Source organism: Macaca mulatta, chromosome 2, assembly GCF_049350105.2.
Source record: "Macaca mulatta isolate MMU2019108-1 chromosome 2, T2T-MMU8v2.0, whole genome shotgun sequence".
Classification (NCBI taxonomy): domain Eukaryota; kingdom Metazoa; phylum Chordata; class Mammalia; order Primates; family Cercopithecidae; genus Macaca; species Macaca mulatta.
The window spans coordinates 41065941-41089152 of NC_133407.1; the positions used below are offsets into that span (position 1 = coordinate 41065941).

Consider the following 23212-nt stretch of genomic DNA (forward strand, 5'->3'; position numbering starts at 1 on the left):
AACCAGGACAAATACCCTTCTGTCTGAGATTTCTGTGTAAGACTAAAAACCATCCTTTCCTTAGAGATTTTAAGACCAGAAGTTTAAACTAAATATTATAGTTTCCCAGGTCAACTCATTTTTTACCACATTTTCATGCCAAAATGACAATGCTTTTAAACACAAAATACCTGCTTTGTACTTGTCCAAGTAATAATTTCCATGAGCTCACAGGATTGCTATGTTAGTGTTATTTTCTCCTAATTCACATGAGGAAAAATAAAAATAAATTATAAAATGATTGGTAGATGTAGCAACTAAAATCATCTCTCATATCTTCAGAGATACCTGGGCCATACTCTGCAAAATTTTTTTGCATGAAGAGCTCAGGATGGTTCTTCCTGGACACAGGAGATACAGAACTAGCCTCCTTCTGGCCGCACATGTCCCTGACTGAGGAGACAAAGTAAAAGGAGCAGGACAGCACCCTGCATAAGCAGACCAGACCCACTGAAGCCCTCCCCAAAGCCTCCAATCACAGCAGCCCAGGGCCTCTGGGAACCTTCTAGAAACAGGGGGCTCTCAAACCTGGGAACACAAATACCCTTGCTCCATAAGAACAGACTCAAGGGTCCTGGTCCACAGAATTTAGTGTTCCACCAGAACCACAGGGCCTTCTCTTGTCATGACCCCCAGAGCATGGACAAATGGTAAAGTAGCAGCTATGACCTGGCCCAAAGAACTAACTCTGAGCTCTGAGAATTCATCCGTGTGCAGAACTGGCCCAGCCTCTCATGCCCTCCCATGGCCAGAGCAGGGGCTATCTGAGCTCTGTGGAAGTTTACATTTGATTGATATTTGCCTCCACCTGCAGCTCCAACGTTCCCAGGCCTCTGCCTGCCTCCCCAGGCTGGCACACCTGGTGTGTAGAGCCAGAAACTGAATAGGCTGCTCTCTGTTGAAGAGACACTCAACTGTGGTCGCAGCAAGCCAAGCAGTGCAGAAAGAAGGTGCTATGGGAGGCAGCATGTCTGCACAGGGACAGTTCAGGCTGACAACAGGCTCCAGCTCCGGTTCTCCTCCAACTTCCCTGAGTGACCCTGGACAAATGCCCCCACTCCCACCCCAGATCCTATTTCCTCAACAGAGAACTTCTGGACTCAGTCACCTGTGAGAACCCTACCAGCTCAGCCCTTCAGAGAAGTGCCCCTAAGGGACAAAGACTATACCCGCCTCATGTGCAAACAAGTCTTGGCAAGAATGGGACCCTTCCAGGTCACAGCCCTGAGCGAGCCCTCTCCCCAGTGTACCTGAAGGCTGCCCATCTGGCTGGGACACCACAGCGCCATTCTCCTGTCTCTCCTTCACTCTGCTGGTGACTTCCTTGACAAGCTTTCCCCTCAGACTCAGAAATTCAGAAAACTTCCGGGCCTTCTGCTCCCGCTGGACTCTCAGCAGGGATTCCAGGTGTCTGAGAGTCTGAATCGAGATTCCCTTTGCATCCTAGAGGAGACAGGAGTTCACCTTTACAGACAGAGGCTACTCTTCTTCTCCTTCCCCTAAGCCTCTCACACCTGCTGCTGCTGGCCTGGGAGTCTGCGATCAGTGCCTGGGCTTTTCTTGCAGGAGTGGGGGGCATGAAATGAGGATCAGAGAAGGGTAAGCAGCGGCTTCAAAGTTGCTGAAAGTGCAGTGGTTTGGGGTTTGAGAGCACCATCAAAATGTGCACAGCAGGATAATGCAAAGGACTGCATCACAATTCTAACCACATCATAGCAGAAGGGACTTCGTTGGAACATGCTTTTCTACATCTGACTGAATCCTAGGATAAGAGACCATAGCTTGCTCATTTTTGTACCCCTGATTACCATTATTATGCCAAACACACTGTCCATGGCTAACAATGTTTAAAAAACTAAACTGCTGTAAACACAATTCAGGTCCCTTTCAAGACCTACTGAAAGTTGCTCAAGCTTTTGACATCCACCCAGAGCCCATGGGAGGGTCTAGGGAGGCATCTGAATCCAAGATGAGGATTCATGCAAGGTTAGAAAGGAACGTCTTAATCAAGTATAAATATAGAGCCAAAGTTAGAGTAGTCAGTAGTTGAAAACAATCAAAGCAGTGAGCATTCTTCCTAAAATAACCCTAGTTGTCTATTTGATTTTTTTCTAACTTACTGTACACAAATAGTATTTCCAATAGTGTAGTGCTTGGCTAATTTAATAACAGGTGTGTTTTTATTTAATAATAGATTTCATTGGTGCTTCTAACAATAACATACATGTTCTGGTTAAGCACAATGGCATTCAAATACTAGTTGGAGAGAGAATCCAGAGACCCTTTAAAGGAACTGGATCACTGCTGCAGACTCCCTGAGATGCCGAAGACCTGTGAGTCTGCTTGCTTTCTCAATGGGGAGGCTCATGATCTGGGGCAAGTTCCCAGCCCTGGTCACCGGCTGCCTGGAAATAGACTCGGTCCTGTTGGTGGGGCACAGTGAGAGTGAGACCGGACTTTAGGACTGCAGGCTGCGTGGAAGCGGGCTGAGGCCTGTGACTGCCAGCTTTCCCCCACTTCCCTGGCGACCTGTATGACTCAGCAGAGGCAGCCATAATCCCCCTGGGAATATAACTCCACTGGACTGGGAACCACACCCTCATCCCCCACAGCAGCTGCAGCAAGCCTCACCCAAGGAGAGGCTGAGCTCAGACATGTCTATTCCTGACCCCACCTGGTGGTCTTCCTCTACCCGCCCTGGTAGCTGAAGACAAAGGTCATAATCTCTTAGGAGCTATATGGCCATGCCCACCACCTGAGAAACCTGAATACTTAACCACGTGTCCCTAGAGCAAGTAGGCAAGTATGCTTCCTCCCTATAGGGCCACAGCTTGAAAGCACCACCTCCTAGCTGGAGGCCAACTAACACAAAACCAGTGCACTAAACAAAAAAAGAAAAACACAAAGACCCTCAAGAGTCCACTTCACTCCCCTACTACCTCCACCGGAGCAGGCGCTGGAATAGTATCCACGGCTGCAAGACCTGAAAATAGATCACATCACAGGACTCTTTGCAGACACTCCCCAGTACCAGCCTGTAACTCTACTGGGTGGTTAAACCCAGATGATCAAAAACAATCGCTAGAGTTCAGCTCTCAGGAAGCCCCATTCCTAGGGGAAAGGGGAGAACACCACATCAAGGGAGCACCCATGGGACAAAAGAATCTGAACAGCAGCCCTTGAATCCCAGATCTTCCCTCTAACAGAGTCTACCCAAATGAGAAGGAACCAGAAAAACAATTCTGGTAACATGACAACACAAGGTTCTTTAACTCCCCCAAAAATCATACCAGCTCACTAGCAATGGATCCAAACCAAGACGAATCTCTGAATTGCCAGAAAAAGAATTCAGAAGGTCAATTATTAAGCTAATCAAGCAGGCACCAAAGAAAGGTGAAGCCCACCTTAAAGAAATCAAAAATATGATACAAGATATGAAAGGAAAATTTTTTAGTGAAATAGATAGCATACATAAAAAGCTATCACAACTTCTGGAAATCAAAAACACACTTAGAGAAATGCAAAATACACTGAAAAGTCTCAGCAATAGAATCAAACAAGGAGAAGAAAGAATTTCAGAGCTCAAAGACAAGGCTTTCAAATTAACACAATCCATCAAAGACGAAAAAGAATTTAAAAAAAAATGAACAAAGTCTCCAAGAAGTTTGTGACTGTGTTAAACATCCAAAACTAAGAATAACTGTTATTCCTAAGGAAGAAGAGAAATCTAATAGCTTGAAAATTGAAATCATCTTTGAGGGAATAATCGAGGAAAACTTTCCCAGCCTTGCTGGAGACCTAGGCATCCAAATACAAGAAGCTCAAAGAACACTTGAGAAATTCATCACAAAAAGATAATCACCTAAGCACACAGTCAACAGGTTATCTAAAATCAAGATGAAGGAAAGAATCCTAAGAGCTGTGAGGCAAAAGCACCAGGTAACCTATAAAGGAACACCTATCAGACTAACAGCAGATTTCTCAGCAGAAACCCTACAACCTAGAAGGGATTGGGGTCCTATTCTTTAGCCTCCTTAAACAAAACAATTATCAGCCAAGAATTTTGTATCCAGTGCAACTAAGCTTCATAAAAGAAAGAAAGACACAGTGTTTTCCAGACAAACAAATGCTGAGAGAATCTGCCACTACCAAGCCAGCACTACAAGAACTGCTAAAAGGAGCTCTAAATCTTGAAACAAGTCCTTGAAATCTACCAAAAGAGAATCTCCTTAAAGCATAAATCTCACAGGACCTATACAACAATAACACATGAGAAAAAAAAAAAAAAGGCAAGGTATTCAGGCAACAAATAGTACAGTGAATAGAACAGTACCTCACATCTCAATACTAACATTGAATGTAAATGGCCTAAATACTCCACTTAAAAGATACAGAATGGCAGAATGGATACGAATTCACCAACCAAGTTTCTGCTGTCTTCAGAAGACTCACCTAAACTCACATTGGGACTCACATAAACTTAAGGTAAAGGGGCGGAAAAAAACATTCCATGCAAATGGATACCGAAAGCGAGCAGGAGTAGCTATTCTTATAGCAGACAAAACAAACTTTAAAGCAACAGCAGTTAAAAAAGACAAACAGGGACGTTACATAATAATAAAAGGACTAGTTCAACAGGAAAATATCACAATTCTAAATATATATGCACCTAACATTGGAGCTTCCAAATTTACAATACAATTACTACAAGACCTAAGAAATGAGATTGACAGCAACACAATGATAGTGGGGGATTTTAAGACTGCACTGACAGCACTAGACAGGTCATCAAGACAGAAAGTCAATAAAGAAACAATGGACTTAAACTATAACCTACAACAAATAGACTTAACAGATATTATAGAACATTCTACCCAACATGAACAGAATATACATTCTATTCATCAGCACATGGAACATTCTCCAAGACAGACCAAATGATAGGCCACAAAACAAGTCTCAGTAAATTTAAGAAAATTGAAACTATATCAAGTACTCTTTCAGATCACAGTGGAATAAAATTGGAAATCAACTCCAAAAGAAACCCTCAAAACCATGCAAATACATGGAAATTAAAAAACTGGTTCCTGAATAATTGTTGGGTCAACAATGAAATCAAGATGGAAAATTAAAAGTTATCTGACTGAACAATAACAGTGACACAACCTATCAAAACCTCTGGGATACAGCAAGAGCAGTGCTAAGAGGAAAGTTCATAGCATTAAATGCTTACACTAAAAAGTCTGTGGTCAGGCACAGTGGCTCATGCCTGTAATCCCAGCACTTTGGGACACCGAGGTGGGTGGATCAGGAGTTCGAGACCATCCTGGCCAATATGGAGAAACCCCGTCTCTACTAAAAATACAAAAAAATTTAGCTGGGCGTGGTGGCGCATGCCCGTAATCCCAGCTACTCAGGAGGCTAAGGCAGGAAAATCCCTTGAACCAGGGAGTAAGAGGTTGCAGTGAGCCGAGATTATGCCACTGCTCTCCAGCCTGGTGACAGAGCGAGATTCCGTCTCAAAAAAAAAAAAGAAAAAAAAGTCTGAAAGAGTACAAATACATAATCTAAGGTCACACCTCACAGAACTGGAGAAACAAGAATAATCCAAACCCAAGGAGACAATGGATCAGGACGAGTGGCTGAGGAACGGGCCCAGAAGCCTTGGGTAGCAGCACTGGAGGTCCTAAGGACTGCAGACTGTCCTTAAATGAGGAGGGAGCTTCCCAGAGTGGGGATAGTCAGCATCACTAATTACCAAGAAAATGCAAATCAAAACCACAATGTGATACCACCTCACTCCTACAAGAATGGCCATAATCAAAATATCAAAAATTAGTAGATGTTGACATGGATGTGGTGAAAAGGGAACACTTTTACACTGTTGGTGGGAATGCAAAGTAGTACAACCACTATGGAAAACAGTGTGGAAATTCTTTAAAGAACTAAAAGTAGATCTACCATTTGATCCAGCAATCCCACTACTGTGTATCTACCCAGAGGAAAAGAAGTCATTACATGAAAAAGATACTTGCACATGCATGTTTATGGCAGCACAATTTGCAACTGCAAAAATGTGGAAGCAGCCTAAATATACAATCAACGAGTGGATAAAGAAACTGTGATATATATACATACCATGGAATACTACTCAGCCCTAAAAAGGAACGAAATAATTGTATTTGCCGCAACCTGGATGGAATTGGAGACTATTACTCTAAGTGAAGTAACTCAGGAATGGAAAACCAAACATCATGTGTTCTCACTCATATGTGGGAGCTAAGCTATAAGGACGCAAAGGCATAAGAATGGTACACTGGAATTTGGGGTAAAGAGCACGGGGGTGGCGAGGGATAAAAGACTATACACTGGGTGCAGTGTATACTGTTCAGGTGATGGCTGCACCAAAATCTCAGAAATCACCACCTAAGAACTTATACATGTAACCAAACAACACCTGTACCCCCAAAACCCATTGAAATAAAAAAAAAATAAATTTCAGATATTTTATCTCAAAATAAAATATACATACATATATGTAACTGCTAAAAAACTATAGGAAAATATGTTGTTATTTCTCAAAAAAAAACCCACAAATAATTGGTGCCAGACATAGCTTTCAATGATGCCCACACACAGCCACCTGCTGAGTGGACACAGCCACATATACCACAGATGATGGGCTTGCAGATGGATACTTACCCAAGGGGGGGACCTGTCCATAGGCCAGATTGAGCCAATTAAATTCCCTCTAGCAAAAAAATTAGAGACACAGAGGGAAGTAACCAATGAGTGGAGAACACTGAGCAGTGAGGACTCAGGGTAGCATCACCAGCCAAATAGGGCCAGTCTTGAGAAGCTGCTGGAGAAACACAGGAAAGATACCACACTGCCACTGTGAAGTGAGAAAGGCGTGCAGATGCCAAAGGAGGCCGGGCTGCCAAGTGAGATGAATGAGCTCACAATGCAAAGAACAATCGATCATTTGTCTGTTTGAGAGTGCTTAGTGTCTAAATCGTAGGTATCAGCCCTTAAAACGGTGGCCCTGAAACTCACCTTCCTTATCCCCATGCTTTCGAGCTTCTCTTCCAGGGTGTCCTCCAGGATTGGTCTGAAGTGCTTCAGCAAGGTGGGGTTATGCCTCAGAGCTGCCAGCACCTTCTGCTGTTCATCCTCGGAGTCGTCCATCTCTGTAGCATGAGACAATCACCCAGATCAGCCTGGGCACCTGAGTTCTCTGTTCCTAAAGCCCCACTGCACCTGCCAAGCCCTCACACTGCCAGGGATCCTGGTCTCTAGCCTGTGAGCCCAGGGCCACTGACCCCTCCTGAGTGTCCATCCTTGGGTCAGAAGCTGGGATGTTTCTGCTCCTGGGTACCGCTGCCTTGGACTCTCCACACATCTTTACATTTCTCATCCCCCGCCAGTCTGGATCTCCAAGACCTGGGCTCAGTCAGTCCTACCACAGGTTAACTCAGAACTTGGAGCTTGCATTTGAGCCCTTAAAGCAGCTTGTTCTCTGGGCTCCCTTCTGATCTCAGATTCCAGGCCCCACTGCTGTGGGTTCCAGCCTAATCCTAGCCCCACCTGATACCCTCATCTCATTTCCATGCCAGGCTCAATTCTGGTCCAGGTGATAAACTGGTGGACAAGATAGACAGATCGCTGCTCCCTCAAGTTTACTCTCTAGGCCGGGGATTCTCCCTCTAACTTTAGCATATGTCAGAATCACCTGGGCATGGGTTAAAAATTAATAGTCCCGGCCCGGCGCGGTGGCTCACACCTGTAATCCCAGCACTTTGGGAGGCCGAGGCGGGCGGATCATGAGGTCAGGAGATCGAGACCATCCTGGCTAACACAGTGAAACCCCGTGTCTACTAAAAAATACAAAAAATAAGCCAGGCGTGGTGGTGGGCGCCTGTAGTCCCAGCTACTTGGGAGGCTGAGGCAGGAGAATGGCGTGAACCCGGGAGGCGGAGCTTGCAGTGAGCCGAGATCACGCCACTGTACTCCAGCCTGGGTGACAAAGCAAGACTCCATCTCAAAAAAATTAAAATAAAATAATAGTCCCTCACCTCACCCTCCAATGAGTCTGATTCTATAAGTCTGGGGGAGGGCCCTAGAATCTGCAATTTAACATATTGAGATGATTCTTATGGAGGTAAGCCACAGACCATACTTTAAGAAATACTGATCTGAGGCTAGCAAAATAAGCAATTACAATTAAATGTGGTAAGTGCTACAAAGGAGCAGTCCAAGGTGAGTCAGGAAAGGCATCCTACAGTGTTCTTCAGGTTCCACGTGGGGGCCTCTGTGGTAAGAGTGGGACCAAGCCCTTTGACTCACTCAGTAGACATTAACTGAACAAGTAGCATGAGTGTAATCCAGCTAAGGCTGGATGCTAAGGACAGCGAAGCTCATCTCTCATCCCCCAAGGACCTCACTCACAATCAAGGGTGGTGAATTTCACCGCTGGCTGCCTGTTGGAATCACCCCAGGGTGATTCCATCAGAATTTCTCAAGGTGGACCCAACACTTGATATTTATATTTTGAATTCTCTAGATATTCTAATAAACAGCAAAGCCTGAGAAACAATGATTCTAGGACAATGGTCTTTAACTGTGAGCCAAAGGATCAGCATTACCTGTAACTTGTGAGATGCAGATTCTCAGCATCTACTCCAAACCTACTGAATCAAAAATTCTACAGCTGGAACCCAGAAATCTGGGTTATAACAATCCCTCCCCTACCACCCACTCACCCCCGACCCTGCGTGGTTCTGCTCAATCAAGTTTGCACCAGGACATGAGCCTCAACCTTGTCTTCACATTAGAATCACCTGGGGAGCTTTAAATGCTACTGATGCCTGGAGCCCAACCACTCCATGTTCTGCTTTAGGTAATGTGGGAGTGTAGCGTGGTCCTCTAGACAGTTCAAGCTTCCTGGGTGATTCTTAATGTTTAGCCAGTTGTAGACAGCCACTGGTCTCATGATGGTTCTCAAACTTGAGCAAGAATCAGAATGCCCTGGAGAATGTGTGAAAACAGACTGCTGGGTCCTGCCCCCAGAGTTTCTGCTTCAGTTTGTCTGGGATGGGGTCTGAGAATTACAACTCTGCATTTCTAACAAATTCCCAAGTGATGCTGTTGCCTGCTGGTCTGGGATGGGAAGAGGTAGACAAACAGTCTGCTAAGCAAGTAAAACCTCCACTGTAACAGCACGAGCACGGCCATGGGATCCCCCTGACTCATCGATCTCAGCCTCCTCCTCTCTAGAACCCTGCATCCACTGTTTGAAGATGTGATTCATCCTACCTGAGGACTTTGTGTCACTGAACAGATACTTTCCTCAAAAGTTATATGCAATTCTAATTTTTACAACTATATCCCAAGGTTAAATGCACCGGGAGGGTAGGGGGAGGCAGCAGAGGACTAACTGGTTAAATAAATTTTAGTTTGTCCATCTAAGGGAAGACTGCAAAGCCCTGAAAAAGTAATGAAGCAGTTCTCTTTAAAGGGATATGAAACCATTTCTCAAGTAAGTTGTTAACAATACAACTGACAGCAGAACAATGTGTACAGTGTGTTCCCATTTGGGAAAAGGGAGGAGAACGGGTACACACATGTGCTTATATTTGCACATACTCCCATGTAGCATGAGACGATACACGAGAAACCATTAACAGTGAAACTTCTGGAGAGGAAACTGGATAGCTGGGCAGAAGGGAGGCCTGCTTCTCACTGCATACCCTTTTACACCATTCCTTTTTTTTTTTTTCCCAAGGATTACCATCTCAAAAATAAAGAAAAACATTACATTAAAAAATAAAGTACCCCGTGATGAGCTCTCTGATGGCACAATTAAAATCTGTCTGGGCGTGTCTGTGGGGAACTTTGAAATTGTCACATTGCTGCCTTGCTCAGACGAATGGGCCCTGGTCAGCAGCTTTTCCAGTCAGCACTCACTCATCTGTCCTGGGAGCTTCCTCTCCCTGACTATCCTAAGAGCTCCTTGCAGTCTGGGAGCATCTCTCTTTTTCTCACTTTTCTTTGGCATCCCTTGGCTACATCTGGTTGAGAGGTCTGCGAATCAGAGTCAGTCACCGAATAGGGTGAATAAAAACAGCAGGTACCCAGTGCTCTGAAAAGGGAGCCGAGGTGGATTCCTACGCATTAGTTAGGCCCTGTGGGACCTGTCTGCAGCACACTCACAACGTAGAACAAAACAGCAAATGCCGTTTTAAGACAACTCAGCGAGTTATCTTCCACTGTTCTGCATAGTCACAGGTGAGAGTCAGTGGGGCAGGCTGTGAATCAGAAGTCCCTCCAAAACCTCACTCAGCTACCTTCTAGCTTTGTGACTCTGGACAAGCTAATGACCTCTCTGGGCCTGGGCTTCCCCATCACTAAACCAGCAGATTGTATGTCAGTATCTGCGTGTCACATACCTGGCACACAGAAGGTGTTAAGAAATACTATTTCATGTCCTTAGTTCCCTCCACTCCAGCTTTGGATGTTCAGATACAGTTAAGTAGAGAGAAACTAAACAAGAAGGAGGGCAAAAAATCTGTTTCTGCACTGGAAACCCAGGAAAGAAAGTAAGGTCCCACCTTCCTCTGGAGAGTCCTCTGCATCCGCAGCCTTTGGCACCTCGTGGGTCCCTGAAGAGAGGAGGAACGGTTAGTGGCGCCGGTGCCCTGGACCCCATCCCAGACTAGGAGAAAAGTACAGGACTCCAGCTGAGTATAAGTCAGAAAGAGAAAACCCTCCAGTCAGTTCATCTTGACTGTAGAAAGGCAGGATGCAGCAGACACTGGGGGCAGAAAAATCAGAGTCCACACACTAGCTCTGCCCCTCACTATCTGTGAAAGAGGCAAGTCCTTGAACCCCTCTAAGCCTCAGTTTCCCAGTCTAGAAAATGAGGATAATAATATCGACACCACATTCAATAGTGAGCCAATGTAATGAGATGATGAATCTGAAGTGGCTGGGGAAGGGTGTGGCACATGGCTGTTATTACTGGCTCTGTTCTGGCTCCATCCCTCAAGAAGTTCAGGGCCACAGGGGTCAGGCCTCTCTGAACTGGCTGCATGGCTGGGAAGGGGATGGGAGGAAGGCAAGATAGGAGGAAATGTGAGTTTGCAATAAAAGGCAGAAGTGTAGCTAAAGCCATAGGACAGGGGAGCTGGGGGTGGAGGATGAAGGGCCAAACTTCACAAGGGACTGTCCAAGGTCCTCTAAACAGGAGTAGTCCCCTGCGGGTTGCCATCTACCTTTAGATGCCAGCACCTGCACCCCATTACACACAGATACACGCATCCCCACACCAGAGTACCCAAGAGGAGGAGACTGTATATGCCAAACAGGACACATTCACATGGGGTTGGGGTCAACTTGCTGAACATTGGGAACAAGGTAAAGGTTGCTGGCAACGCTGAATCCTAATTTTCCTCATTCGCTGCAGGCATGGTGAATTAGAAAAGCCTTCTCAAGAACCCCCACTCTACTCATAACCACCCTCCTCCCCACTGCCTCCATCCCTCTACAGACAGGAGCAAACCAGGCAAGCAGCTCTGCCAGCTGCATGGAAAGCCTTCAGCACAAACGCAGCTGCAGGCCGTGTGTCCCAGATGCCTGACACTACACGTCCACAGGCGGCTGTCACCCATCCACCACCCGTGAATTGATTGGGGGGAGGGAAAAGGAGGGAGAAAAGCCAGACACAACAGTCAAGACTGCTACATACTGCCCTGTGTAGACTTACCTTCCACCTTGCTGAGGGACAAGGACTGGATCTGCAAAGAGGTGGAATAGAGCGGGTTACAACCAGCAGAGAATGTTGTGAGAACTCTGCTTCCAGCAGTGTGTCTGCCTAGCACAGTGAGGAAGGGGTGGTTACTGATTCCATGCCTCCCATTGGGAACTGGAAGGAGCTCAGATGCACCACCCCAGTCCCCTGACACATCTCTGGGGTCCGTGTGTGAAAGGGAATGGCAGCATGCTCCATTTTCCAAGGTGGGGGGGCAAGAATGTCCCCTCTTCAAAGAAGAATTAAGGCTCGAGGGCAGGAACCCCATAGAAACAGAGTGGGACAGGCACACAGTTGTTCCTATTGGTATAATTCATGGGAAACAGCCAGGGCAAGGGAGAGGCTCCCTCCCACAATGTGGGCATCTGAGCAGAGCACTCCCTGGGAGGAAGGAGTCAGACATGATCCAGGACAGGAGGCCAGATGTAGACATTCACTGAACGGTCTGCTCAACCCCCCTGCTCCAAGAAGTTCCTCTTCCTTCCTCCTTCATGGCTGCAGGCAGGACAGCCACAGGTGTGTGGCTTCACACCACAGCCGGACCCAACGTCAGGTTTGGGCAGAGAGCTCTGGACTGGCAATGAATGAAATCAAGAGCTGTTGGCAACCAACTGTTTGTGGTTTTCTTGGTTTATATATTTGTTTGTTTTACCACATGAAACAGATAAGAAGCAGAAGCTGATCTTCAGGGTAAAAGGGAAAAATAAAGCAGTTACAGAGAAAGTAACAGAGACACACAGAAGAGGAAAACTGACGACCACCTTCATGTCTCTGGTTTCAGTTTACTCCCAGACTCAGCTGCTCCCTGCCGTGAGCTCTGTGAGATGCTCCATCTACCCTTATGACAAACTCCCTTTTCTGCTTAAGTTTGGGTTGCTGTTTATCACCTGCGGTGGCACATACTGATGTATGACTCATCCAGTGTCCATTCCCCACTGCTGTCTCCTTTGCCTACCTCACTCCAAACTGTAGAACTAGCTGTTTACTTTCCCAGCCTGCTTTGCAGCTGTAGTTTCCCATGTGACACAGCTTTAACCAGCAACATAGATAAGCACAAGTCTTGGGAAGGGACTATGTCATCAACTTCTTCTGCCAAATATGGTTGTATGGTTGGAGCTACAGTAGTCTGCTTGCAACTATGAAAGTGAAGCGGGAAACAAAAGTCATCACACTGAAGATGGTAAAAAGAAAAACACAGTCTGGATTCACAATGGCATACTTCTGCTGCTAACCAAGCCCAGCAACTGTCACCTCTCTTGCTGTGACAATAAAAATAAGCCCCTATTAGCCTATTCTGTTATCTTTAGCCAATAGGCTCCTAACTGAATCATTTGCAAACAAGAGTTCTGAGTAACATACAGGACATTATAGCCAGCAGGGAACATTGTGGAAACTCTGCCGTGGTTTCCTCCTTAGGACACCTCCAGACTAGAGTTCAGTGCAGAGCTGAGTGTTTTGGGGGGGAAACTGAAAAGTAGCAAGAGAGTGGGGTAGTTATGTCACCTGGGTGAAATGTGGCTGGGTGTGTGGGAAAGCACAAATAGCAAGGGGTGCAGGAACAAGAGGCCAGGACTAGGCAGTAACAGTGGGTGCTCAGCCCAGGGAAGTTGTGTGGAGCCTGGTCCATGAGGTGGGTGGCAGCAGAGGAAGATACAGATTTTCCACAGACCTGGGGCTCGGGAGGGAGAGCTCAGCCTGGACTGGGCAGAGAATTGTCAGCAATAGGTAAAGAGTCACAGGGGCCAGCTTTAGGAGAAAGGTGCTAAGTGAGTGCCTTTTCATCACACTGCGTTCTCTCTCACCTCATCAGAGACTGTTCCTTTATGAAAAAGGTACTGGTTAAGGAATTCTGCCTGAGAACACTGTGTAAAAAACACAAGCTTTGCATTCTTCCTGCCTGGCCAGGGTTAAATCTCATCACTTACAGAGTGCCCCATGAGGACTTGAGCGAGGCACTTCCCTTCTCCAGTGTATTTCACCATCTGTCAAATGAAGATGGGGAGAAGGGGATGCCTACCTTGAAGGACAGTAGTGAGGCTTAAACGAGGTAGTAAGCAAAGTATCAGTGAGGTGCTGAGCATTTCACGTGGTCTCTGCTGTTAGAGTGGCCCCATCTGCCAGCAGCCCCTAAGGAGACGGCACATCTTCAGCCTGGAAGGAGGCAGCTACAGCCTGATGATTTTGTGCCCTTCATGCCAGAGGACTTTTCTCTCTCCTTAAGGAGCCTGAGTGGTAAGACTAGCACTGATAAGCCCAGAAGAATCCAAGGAGATCCTCACAGGAAAGAGGCCCAGGGACACCAAGGCCTGGCTGAAAGCGGGGACAGACCTACCATCTCCTCCTGGGAGGCAATGATCCTAGCTTGTTCCTGCAGCTGGGCACGGAGGGCGCTGATCTGGCGCTGGGACTGGGCAGCTGCCTTCTTCTGATCCTGAGACAGGGAGGCCTGGAGCCTCTGGTTCTCCTCCTGTAGCTGGCAGGCACAAGATGGCTGGTCAGTCAAATGTCTGCAGGGACATCTGAGTGCCCAGTGTCTGCAGGCCCAGCACCTGTAGGCAAGTGCCGGGCAAGCACGGTAAAGGATTTTGAGACCTGGACAAGCTTTCTAACAAGACTACCTTCAAGTCTGGGGACATTTTTGTGCTGTGCCTGAGAAGAAGAAAGAATGGAAGGCATGCGTTTAAGACTAGGAGAAAAAGGGCTGTCTGTCAGGTGTAGCCACCCACTGAGGAACAGTCAGATAAATTAAAACCATTTGAAAATCATCAAATGGATGTTTTTAGGTGAAAACAAGAAGTGAAGAAAACAAGTTAACATGCTACTTCTGATGTAACAGTGGAAATAAAGTGAAAATATTTATTAATATTTGCATAAAGAAACTTTAGAAGAATACAAAAGAAAGCTATAAAAGTCACCTGAGCAGTAGGTGTTGGGGACGGGTAGATGGAACAGGTGGGAGTGAGACTCTACTCAGTGTAACTTAATATATTTCTCCTGTTTTTGGAACAAATGTGAACGTATTTCCCATTTGGAAATGCTTCAGATAAAATAAAACCATCACATGTGAGTGATCATGCTTCCCTACACCACAGTGAGGAGCGTCTACCATGGACCAGACTGATCTAAGCCTTTTCATCTTCTGAGCTTTCTGCGGGCAGAACCTGGGGCTCTTATGAACCAGCTTCCTCCTCAACTTGCCTCCTGCTCAGGGCACTTTTACAGAAGCTGTTTGCTCTGCCCTGAGGCCCACCGCTCCCTGTTCACTGTTCTCAGTATCCAAGTCCTTCCCTTCGGACTGCCGCTGAACTATCACAGAGGCCCACGGCCGCCTGCTTCTCTCCTAGGGTGGGGGAATTTCAAAGAAGAGCCCAAATGTGAAATGACCAGGCGATTCATCTGAGGGTTATGGCACAACCCTCCCTGGAGGGCCTATAGGGGTCACTGCAAAGAAGACCACAGAACAAAGGATGTGTTTGATTCAGAGGAGAAGGCCTGGAGGGCCCTGTTCCTGGACAGGGAAGCTGCTGGCTGGACAGTTCACCCCTTCTGTGTACTGAGGAGACAGTAGCGAGGAGCAAAATCTGCAGCAAATTATCTGCCAACCAGTTCTAGGTGAGATAGGGGAGATGGTGGGTGAGGGGACATGGAGAATGCTGAATTCTGAGAGGAGGTCACGGGAAACCAAGCTCCCCGAGATCACCCAACAAAAGCTACCTCTTTCTTCTCAGCCACGTGCTCTTCATGCAGTTCCTTCATTTTTCTTTTCCACTCCATTTTCTGAAAAAGATTAAAAGCTTATCAAATGGACCCTTGCGGGTATTAAAACATATTATAAAGCTACAGGAAGTTAAAAGTACTGGCTCATGGGTAGGCAGACAGAGTAGTGGAATAGAATAGAAAATCCAGACAAAGATGGAAATAAATGGAAACAGTATGAGGAGAGGGAGATGGATTATTGACTAATGGTGTTGGAACAAATGGCTAGCTACCAGAAAAAAAATAGGAGGTTGGATCCCTATTACACATCTTAAACCAAAATATATTGTAGGTGGGTCAAAGATTTAACACAAAAAATAAGGCCATAAAAGTACTAAAAGAAAACACAGGAATGTTGTCTTTAAATCTCAGAATGGGAAAGGCCATAAAGAAAATATGAGTAATTGGATAATTTTGACTACATAAACATGAATGTATTGTTGTATGGCCAAACCATAATAAACAAAATTGAAGGACCAACAGAATACTGGGGAAAATAACCACAAGTAGAACAACAAAGGGCTGAGTTAATTTCCATACATTATACAAACTCATAAATTGATAGGGGAAACGTCAATAATAGAAAAGTAGACAAAGAATGTGAACAGAGTTCTCGGGAAAAGAGTGGCCTCTTTATAATGTGAAACCTGTCAAACATCAATCAGCAGAAACACCTTACTGCTGATTGTTAGTTAGACTTTACATTTTTTCTCAAGATTCTCGGACAGCAGAAAGAGAAACACAACATGATTTAACACCTGTACCAACTACCCTTCTTTGCCATGGAATTATCAGTGATACAGACTATTTTATAACCAGACTGCAGTAAAATTCATCCAGGGGTGGCCACAGCCACCTCCTACCAGCCCGTGAGAGCAGACTGCACAAGTCTTCCTGGCTCCATTCAGTGACCTCACATTGATAGCAGGAAATCGGCCATGGTGGGAGTATTTACACCATGGAAATTGGCAAATGCTACAAATTAAAGTTTTTTAGTTCCAGAGAGCTGTTTGCTAAACAACTACCATCACAACACTGGATGCATCCCAAATATCTTCAAACCCAAGAGACTATCACACTTTCTAAGAGTTGTTTCCAACTAGGTTAGAATTAGAATGGGGCAAAGGTGTCAAATAAGAGACAGAGTTTTATGTATTTTTTAAAAGATCTTAGGCAAATCTGACATTGCACACATACCACCAGCCTCACCTGAGAACCCTATTCTATGCTTTCATGTACTGGCAGAAGGTCTGAAAATACAGAACTTTGATGTCCTTCAACTTCTCTACATTCATAAATGAGAGAATATATTGGAAGAGAAGATGGCTCTCGGCTTCCTCTGGGAAGAAAGGCATGGAGCATCAGCTCACCTGAATTTCTGTCTTCTCTCTCAGGGCCTGAAGCTCCTGTGCCTGCCGGAGCCACTCCTCTGACTCCTCATCTCGCAGTGATCCCAGGTTGGACTCCATCACACTGTGGGACTGCAGTGCCCGCAGTTTCTGAAAAGGCCAGGGCACAGTTTTATTCAGATGAAGATCTCATCATGATGTCAGATCAGAGGGGCACGCCTTACCCAACTCATCCTCCCAACTTATCCTCACTAGATACCTACTCGCCTACAAATATTCACACAAATCAGCATTCCCCTGTACAAGGGCTCTCCTGGGGGCTCAGCCCTTGCATAGAAAAAGCAATTCCATGGAAGAACAAATTAAAGAGTATAGTTTCCATTTCACTTAAATTCTGCTATACTCAATATCCTGAGCTCTCCTGACTGCTGTCCCATTTCTTCCTCAGTCTGGAATAAGCTGATGAGAATGAGACTCTTAGAGCCTATGGGAGGGTCGCAGGCACCCCAGGCTACTCCTTGAGGACTCCTGCCTCTCTCCCTACAAAACATCCTGGCTGTCTCCAGAAAGGGCTTTGCACAGCTTGGAGTAGAGTCATCGATACCTGGTGATTCCTGGGCTAGTAGTGTGTGTGACCTGAAGGAAAAGGTACAGAAAATCGGATCAAAGAGAGGATGCCTTTCCACCCACCTATGATTATTTCTTATAATATATGACTGGTGTAGTAACAAAAGCAACGTATTTCCATCTGTATGACTGTATAAAACTCATAAGCCCTATTAAGGCTTTAAGGAAGTAACTGAAAGTGCCTAAGTTTAACTTGGCATCATTCTTGCTAACACTTCTCAACTATTGCTAAGCAATACTGGTTCCAAAGGTTAACAGTTTCTAAACTCCTTGAATATTATCAGAGAGTCAAATGCTTGATCAGATGTATGCACACCTCCCGGGTTCCGATGTGTCACTCCTGGTTTCCATATGCTGCTTATGACACACCACAGAGCTGACTTTCTTGGCAGTACAAACTTTCATGATATTTTCATTTAGCTAGACACTCCTTCGGCATCTCAGTTTACTCCAGGTCTAATCTAAAGTTCTCTCTTTAGTCAAGTGACATAGCCAAAGTAAGCTCTCAGACTTCTGTATCAAGCAAAAAGTTTTGAGGAAAAAAATATTTTCAAAATACATAGAGTTTTCATTGGCCTTCCTCACATCAGGGAGAATCGGTTTTTGCATTTTGAAAATGAACATCTTACAGTGTTTTATTTAACAATCATTCTAAATGGAATCTTGCTTGTTTTTACCCTTAAAATTTTTTTTAAAATAAATTAACAAAATGACTACCCAACTACACTGAGAATTTGGTATCCAGTTTGATTCCTATACTTTAATAAAAGTAAAACAATAAAATATTGAAAGGAGACAAGGGTAAGACACACAAACATACAAACACAATATAAATAATCCTATAGGGGAAAGGTTTTTAAAAAAGAATAAGATGGGCCGAGCGCAGTGACTCAAGCCTGTGATCCCAGCACATTGGGAGGCTGGGATGGGCAGATTACTTGAGCCCAGGAGGCCAGCCTGGGTAACATGGCGAAACCCCATCTCTACAAAAAATATGAAAATTAGCTGGGTGTGGTGGCACGTGCCTGTAGTCACAGCTACTCAGGAGGCTGAAGGAGGATCACTTGAGCCTGGGAGGTCAAGGCTGCAGTGAGCCGTGATTGTGTCACTGCATTTGAGCCTGGGCAACAGGGTGAGAACCTGTCTTAAAGGAAAAAAAAAAAAAAAGATAGGATGTTCGAGTTTAGGAGAATGTGATCCAAGTTAAAAAGGATATCATGGATGATAAGGATTATGTCCTCATTCACTGAAACTCCTAATTTTCTGACCAAAAGTAACCCTTTGACCCTTGAAGAGGCGGTTTCTGAACAACAACTTGAAATTCCTATCAATACCTATTTATCAAACGTCTAGTCAGCTAGCACTGTGTCGGGGAAGTGTGGGGGTCAGGAGATGTTTGCATGCGCTTGGGAAGGATGGATGTGGAGCTGTGTATTAGGAGCATGAGGTCAGTAGTGGAGCAGCATCTTCTCTTCCACAATCATGCCTGGCCCAACTAGGAAGCATTTTGGATGGAATGGTGTCATTTTAGGGAGCCCCCACCCCCACCCCAGTGCACACAGAGTTCTCATTTCAACCCGTCCACCTTCCACCTTTGGCTTTCCATCTCAGACAGGAATGATGGAGCACCCAAGACTCCAGGCATATGACAATTTCCTTTTGAAAAAAAATTTGCCTAGGTGTTTCTTTAGGTAAAACATGGAATGATTGTGAAAAAAGCTATTAGGCGGTTCATTTTCAAAAACAAGATTCTCCTTGATCTAGGAGGACCAATGAGAGATAAATACATTTAAAAAATATTTTTCCTTAAAACTTTTTCCTTGATACAGTTTTAGTCATACAGGTTTATATGGGAAGATATGGTCAAGGGATAACTTTTTTTTTCTTTTGAGACGGAGTCTCACTCTGTCACCCAGGCTGGGGTGCAGTGGTGCGATCTCAGTTCACTGCAACCTCTACCTCCTGGGTTCAAGTTATTCTCCTACCTCAGCCTCCCAAGCAGCTGGGATAACAGGCACCCGCCACCACACCCAGCTAATTTTTGTATTTTTAGTACAGACGGGGTTTCGCCATGTTGGCCATGCTGAACCACCCGCCTTGGCCTCCCAAAGTGCTGGGATTACAGGCGTGAGCCACTGCACCCAGCCCAGGGATAACTTTAATAAGGTTTTCCTGCATAAACTTGATAGTATATCCAGTAGAAGAATAGGACCTTTGGAAATTAAAGAGCTAGGTTCAAATCCCAGCTCCATCTCTTCCTAGCTAAGTGACCTTGGGCAAGTTATATGGCCTCAATTTCTTCACCTATAAAGAAAGAATGATAGCTGGGCACAGTGGCTCAAGCCTGTAATCCCAGCACTTTGGGAAGCTGAGGTGGGAGGATCATTTGAGGTCAAAAGTTCCAGACAAGCCTGGTCAACATGGTGAAACCCCGTCTCTTTGAAAAATACAAAAATTAGCCAGGCACGGTGGCACACGCCTGTAATCCCAGATACTCTGGAAGCTGAGGCACGAGAATCACTTGAACCCAGGAGATGGAGGTTGCAGTGAGCCAACACCGCACCACTGCACTTCAGCCTGGGCGACAAAACGAGAGAATGAGAGCAAGAAAGGAAGGTGGGGGGAGGGAGGGAGGGGGGGAGGGAGGAAGGGAGGGAGGGAGGGAGGGAGGGAGGGAGGGAGGGAGGAAGGAAGGAAGGAAGGAAGGAAGGAAGGAAGGAAGGAAGGAAGGAAGGAAGGAAGGAAGGAAGGAAGGAGAGAAAGAAAGAAAATAGCTTTAAAAAAAAAAACTTCAAAAAAAAGTACTAAACTAGTAATGCACCTATTTTGAGAATGTTATGGTTGGTTGCTATGAAGATGAAAAGTTAGTGTATATAAAGTATACTGCATGGGGGCTGGAAAATAGTAAATACAGTCAGTAAATGGTAGGTATTATGTCTGACCTCTGAAGACCCCAACACAGTGTCTGGCATGTAACCAGGATTCAGGGAATATTTGTTGGGAGAAAAACGCATTCATTTAAATTTTATCCCATTTCTTGTCCAGTGATGAAACCCCTTGGCAAAAATAAGAATAATACCTAGAGATATTACTATATACCAGATATACTACTGATATATTACTATATGCTAGATAATGTTACATACTGTATGTGTACTAATTTAACCCTCTCAGCAGCCTATCTTACAGTCATAAAACTGAGGCATGAGGAGGTTAACTAACTCATCCAAGGTCTCACAACCAGTATGTGACACAGCAGTGATTCAACCCCAAGGCCTCTGATATCTGGGCCTCTAATATCAGGCCTCTGATAACTGGCTTCTGATAACTGAGCTCACAGTGTTTTAGTTTCCAACAGCAGATGAAATAAAACTAGTACAAACCAAGATATAAATTTTGAGAATAAGCAGATTTCCAACAAAAGAACTTTGAAAAGCCTTTTATGTTGGGTACCTCTTCTAGTGTAGAGTTCTGGTTGGCAACATTTTTAAATTCATCCCAAAATAATTTTTTTAGTTTGTCTATTTCCCCATAAAGTTTGGTCCACTCTTGTTCTTTCCATTTATCAAATTCTTTCTTAGCTTCTACTTCCCTCTGATGAATGATCTCTGCTTCCTACAAAGAAGAGCAAGAACAATATGATGATTAATTCCACATCACAGCAAATATTTACTAAGGACCTGCTTAGGCTTCCTTGTCTATACAAGTCACTATGGAGACCCAAAGAACATTCATCCCACAGTTCCCGTTGTTTGGACTTGGGAGGACCAGTCTAAGCCAGTCTTACCTGAACTGTAAAGTCTCTTGAGTATAGGGACTTGTTTCTTTTTCTCTATGCAGGCATACCTCTGAGATATTACAGGTTCAGTTCCAGACCACCACAATAAAGAGAATATCACAATAAAGCAAGTAGTCGAATAAAGCAAGTATCACAACAAAACAAGTGTGTCATATAAATATTTTTGCTCCCCAGTGTATATAAAAGTTGCATTTACGCTAGACTGTAACCTATTAAGTGTTCCATAGGATTATGTATAAAAAAAGTACATAACTTTATTTAAAAATATTGTATTGCTTAAAAACAAAGATAAATAGCTAGGACCTAATTAAACTAAAGAGCTTTTGCATGGCAAAAGGAACAGTAAGCAGGGTAAACAGACAACCCACAGAGTGGAAGAAAATCTTCATAATCTATGCATCTGACAAAGGACTAATATCCAGAATCTATAATGAACTCAAACAAATCAGTCAGAAAAAAACAAACAATCCCATCAAAAAGTGGGCTAAGGACATAAATACACAATTCTCAAAAGAAGATATACAAATGGCCAACAAGCATATGAAAAAATGCTCAACATCACTAATGATCGGGGAAATGCAAATCAAAACCACAATGCGATACCACCTCACTCTGGCAAGAAGGGCCATAATCAAAAAATCAAAAAACAGTAGATGTTGGCATGAATGCGGTGATCAGGGAACACTTCTACGCTGCTGGTGGGAATGTAAACTAGTACAGCCACTATGGAAAACAGTGTGGAGATTCCTTAAAGAATTAAAACTAGGGCTGGGTGCAGTGGCTCACACCTGTAATACCTGCACTTTGGAAGGCCGAGGCAGGCAGATGGAGACCATCCTGTCTAACACAGTGAAACCTTGTCTCTACTCAAAATTCAAAAAATGAGCTAGGCGTGGTGGCAGGCACCTGTAGTTCCAGCTACTCAGGAGGCTGAGGCAGCAGAATCGCTTGAACCCGGGAGGTGGAGGTTGCAGTGGGCTGAGGTCGCACCATTGCACTCCAGCCTGGGTGACAGAGCGAGACTCTGTCTCAAAAAAATAAATAAATAAATAAAGAATTAAAACTAGAACTACCGTTTGATCCAGGAATCCCACTACTGGGTATCTACCCAGAGGAAAAGAAGTCATTATTCAAAAAAGATACTTGCACACACGTTTACGGTACCATAATCCACAATTGCAAAATCGTGGAATCAAACTAAATGCTCATCAATCAATGAGCAGATAAAGAAACTGTGAGATATATATATATATCTCACAGTTTTTTATATATATATATATATATATATATATATATATATATATGAAGGAATACTACTTAGCCATAAAAAAGAATGAATTAACAATATTTGCAGTGACCTGGATCAGATTGGAGACTATTATTTTAAGTGAAGTAACTCAGGAATGGAAAATCAAACATGTATGTTTTCACTGATATGTAGGAGCTAACCTATGAGGACACAAAGGCATAAGAATGATACAGTGGACTTTGGGGACTTGAGAGGAAGAATGGGAGGGGGGGCAAGGGGTAAAAGACAACAAATATGGTTTTGCTGTGTATATCGTTCAGGGATGGGTGCACCAAAATCTCACAAGTCACCACTAAAGAACTTACTCATGTAAACAAATGCAACCTGTACCCCAATAACTTATGGAAAAATAAAAAATAATAATAAAATTTTTAAAAAATACTTTATTGCTAAAAAATGCTAACGATCATCTGATCCTTTAGTAAGTCATAATCTTTTTGCTGGTGCTGGGTCTTGCCTTGAGGTTGATGGCTGCTGACTGATGAGGGTTGGGTGCTGTGGCAATTTCTTAAAATAAGACAACA

The 23212-nt window shown here is 44.5% G+C and overlaps 1 protein-coding gene across 7 annotated transcripts in view; it reads right to left on the reverse strand.

Annotated features, from left to right (window-relative positions):
• Nucleotides 1–23212, reverse strand: part of DZIP1L (DAZ interacting zinc finger protein 1 like) — a 55250-nt gene that overhangs the window by 8346 nt on the left and 23692 nt on the right. For all 7 annotated transcript variants that reach the window (XR_013413579.1, XR_013413580.1, XM_077991525.1 and 4 more), the window contains 8 exons: nt 21034–21195; nt 16975–17103; nt 15563–15625; nt 14181–14321; nt 11804–11834; nt 10650–10700; nt 7096–7229; nt 1290–1482 (listed from right to left, as the gene is read on the reverse strand). Coding sequence is in view for 5 of the 7 variants with exons in the window: in XM_077991525.1 (XP_077847651.1) it covers nt 1290–1482; nt 7096–7229; nt 10650–10700; nt 11804–11834; nt 14181–14321; nt 15563–15625; nt 16975–17103; nt 21034–21195 (904 nt within the window). In the remaining 2 variants the exon portion in view is untranslated. The remainder of the gene's footprint in view (nt 1–1289; nt 1483–7095; nt 7230–10649; nt 10701–11803; nt 11835–14180; nt 14322–15562; nt 15626–16974; nt 17104–21033; nt 21196–23212) is intronic.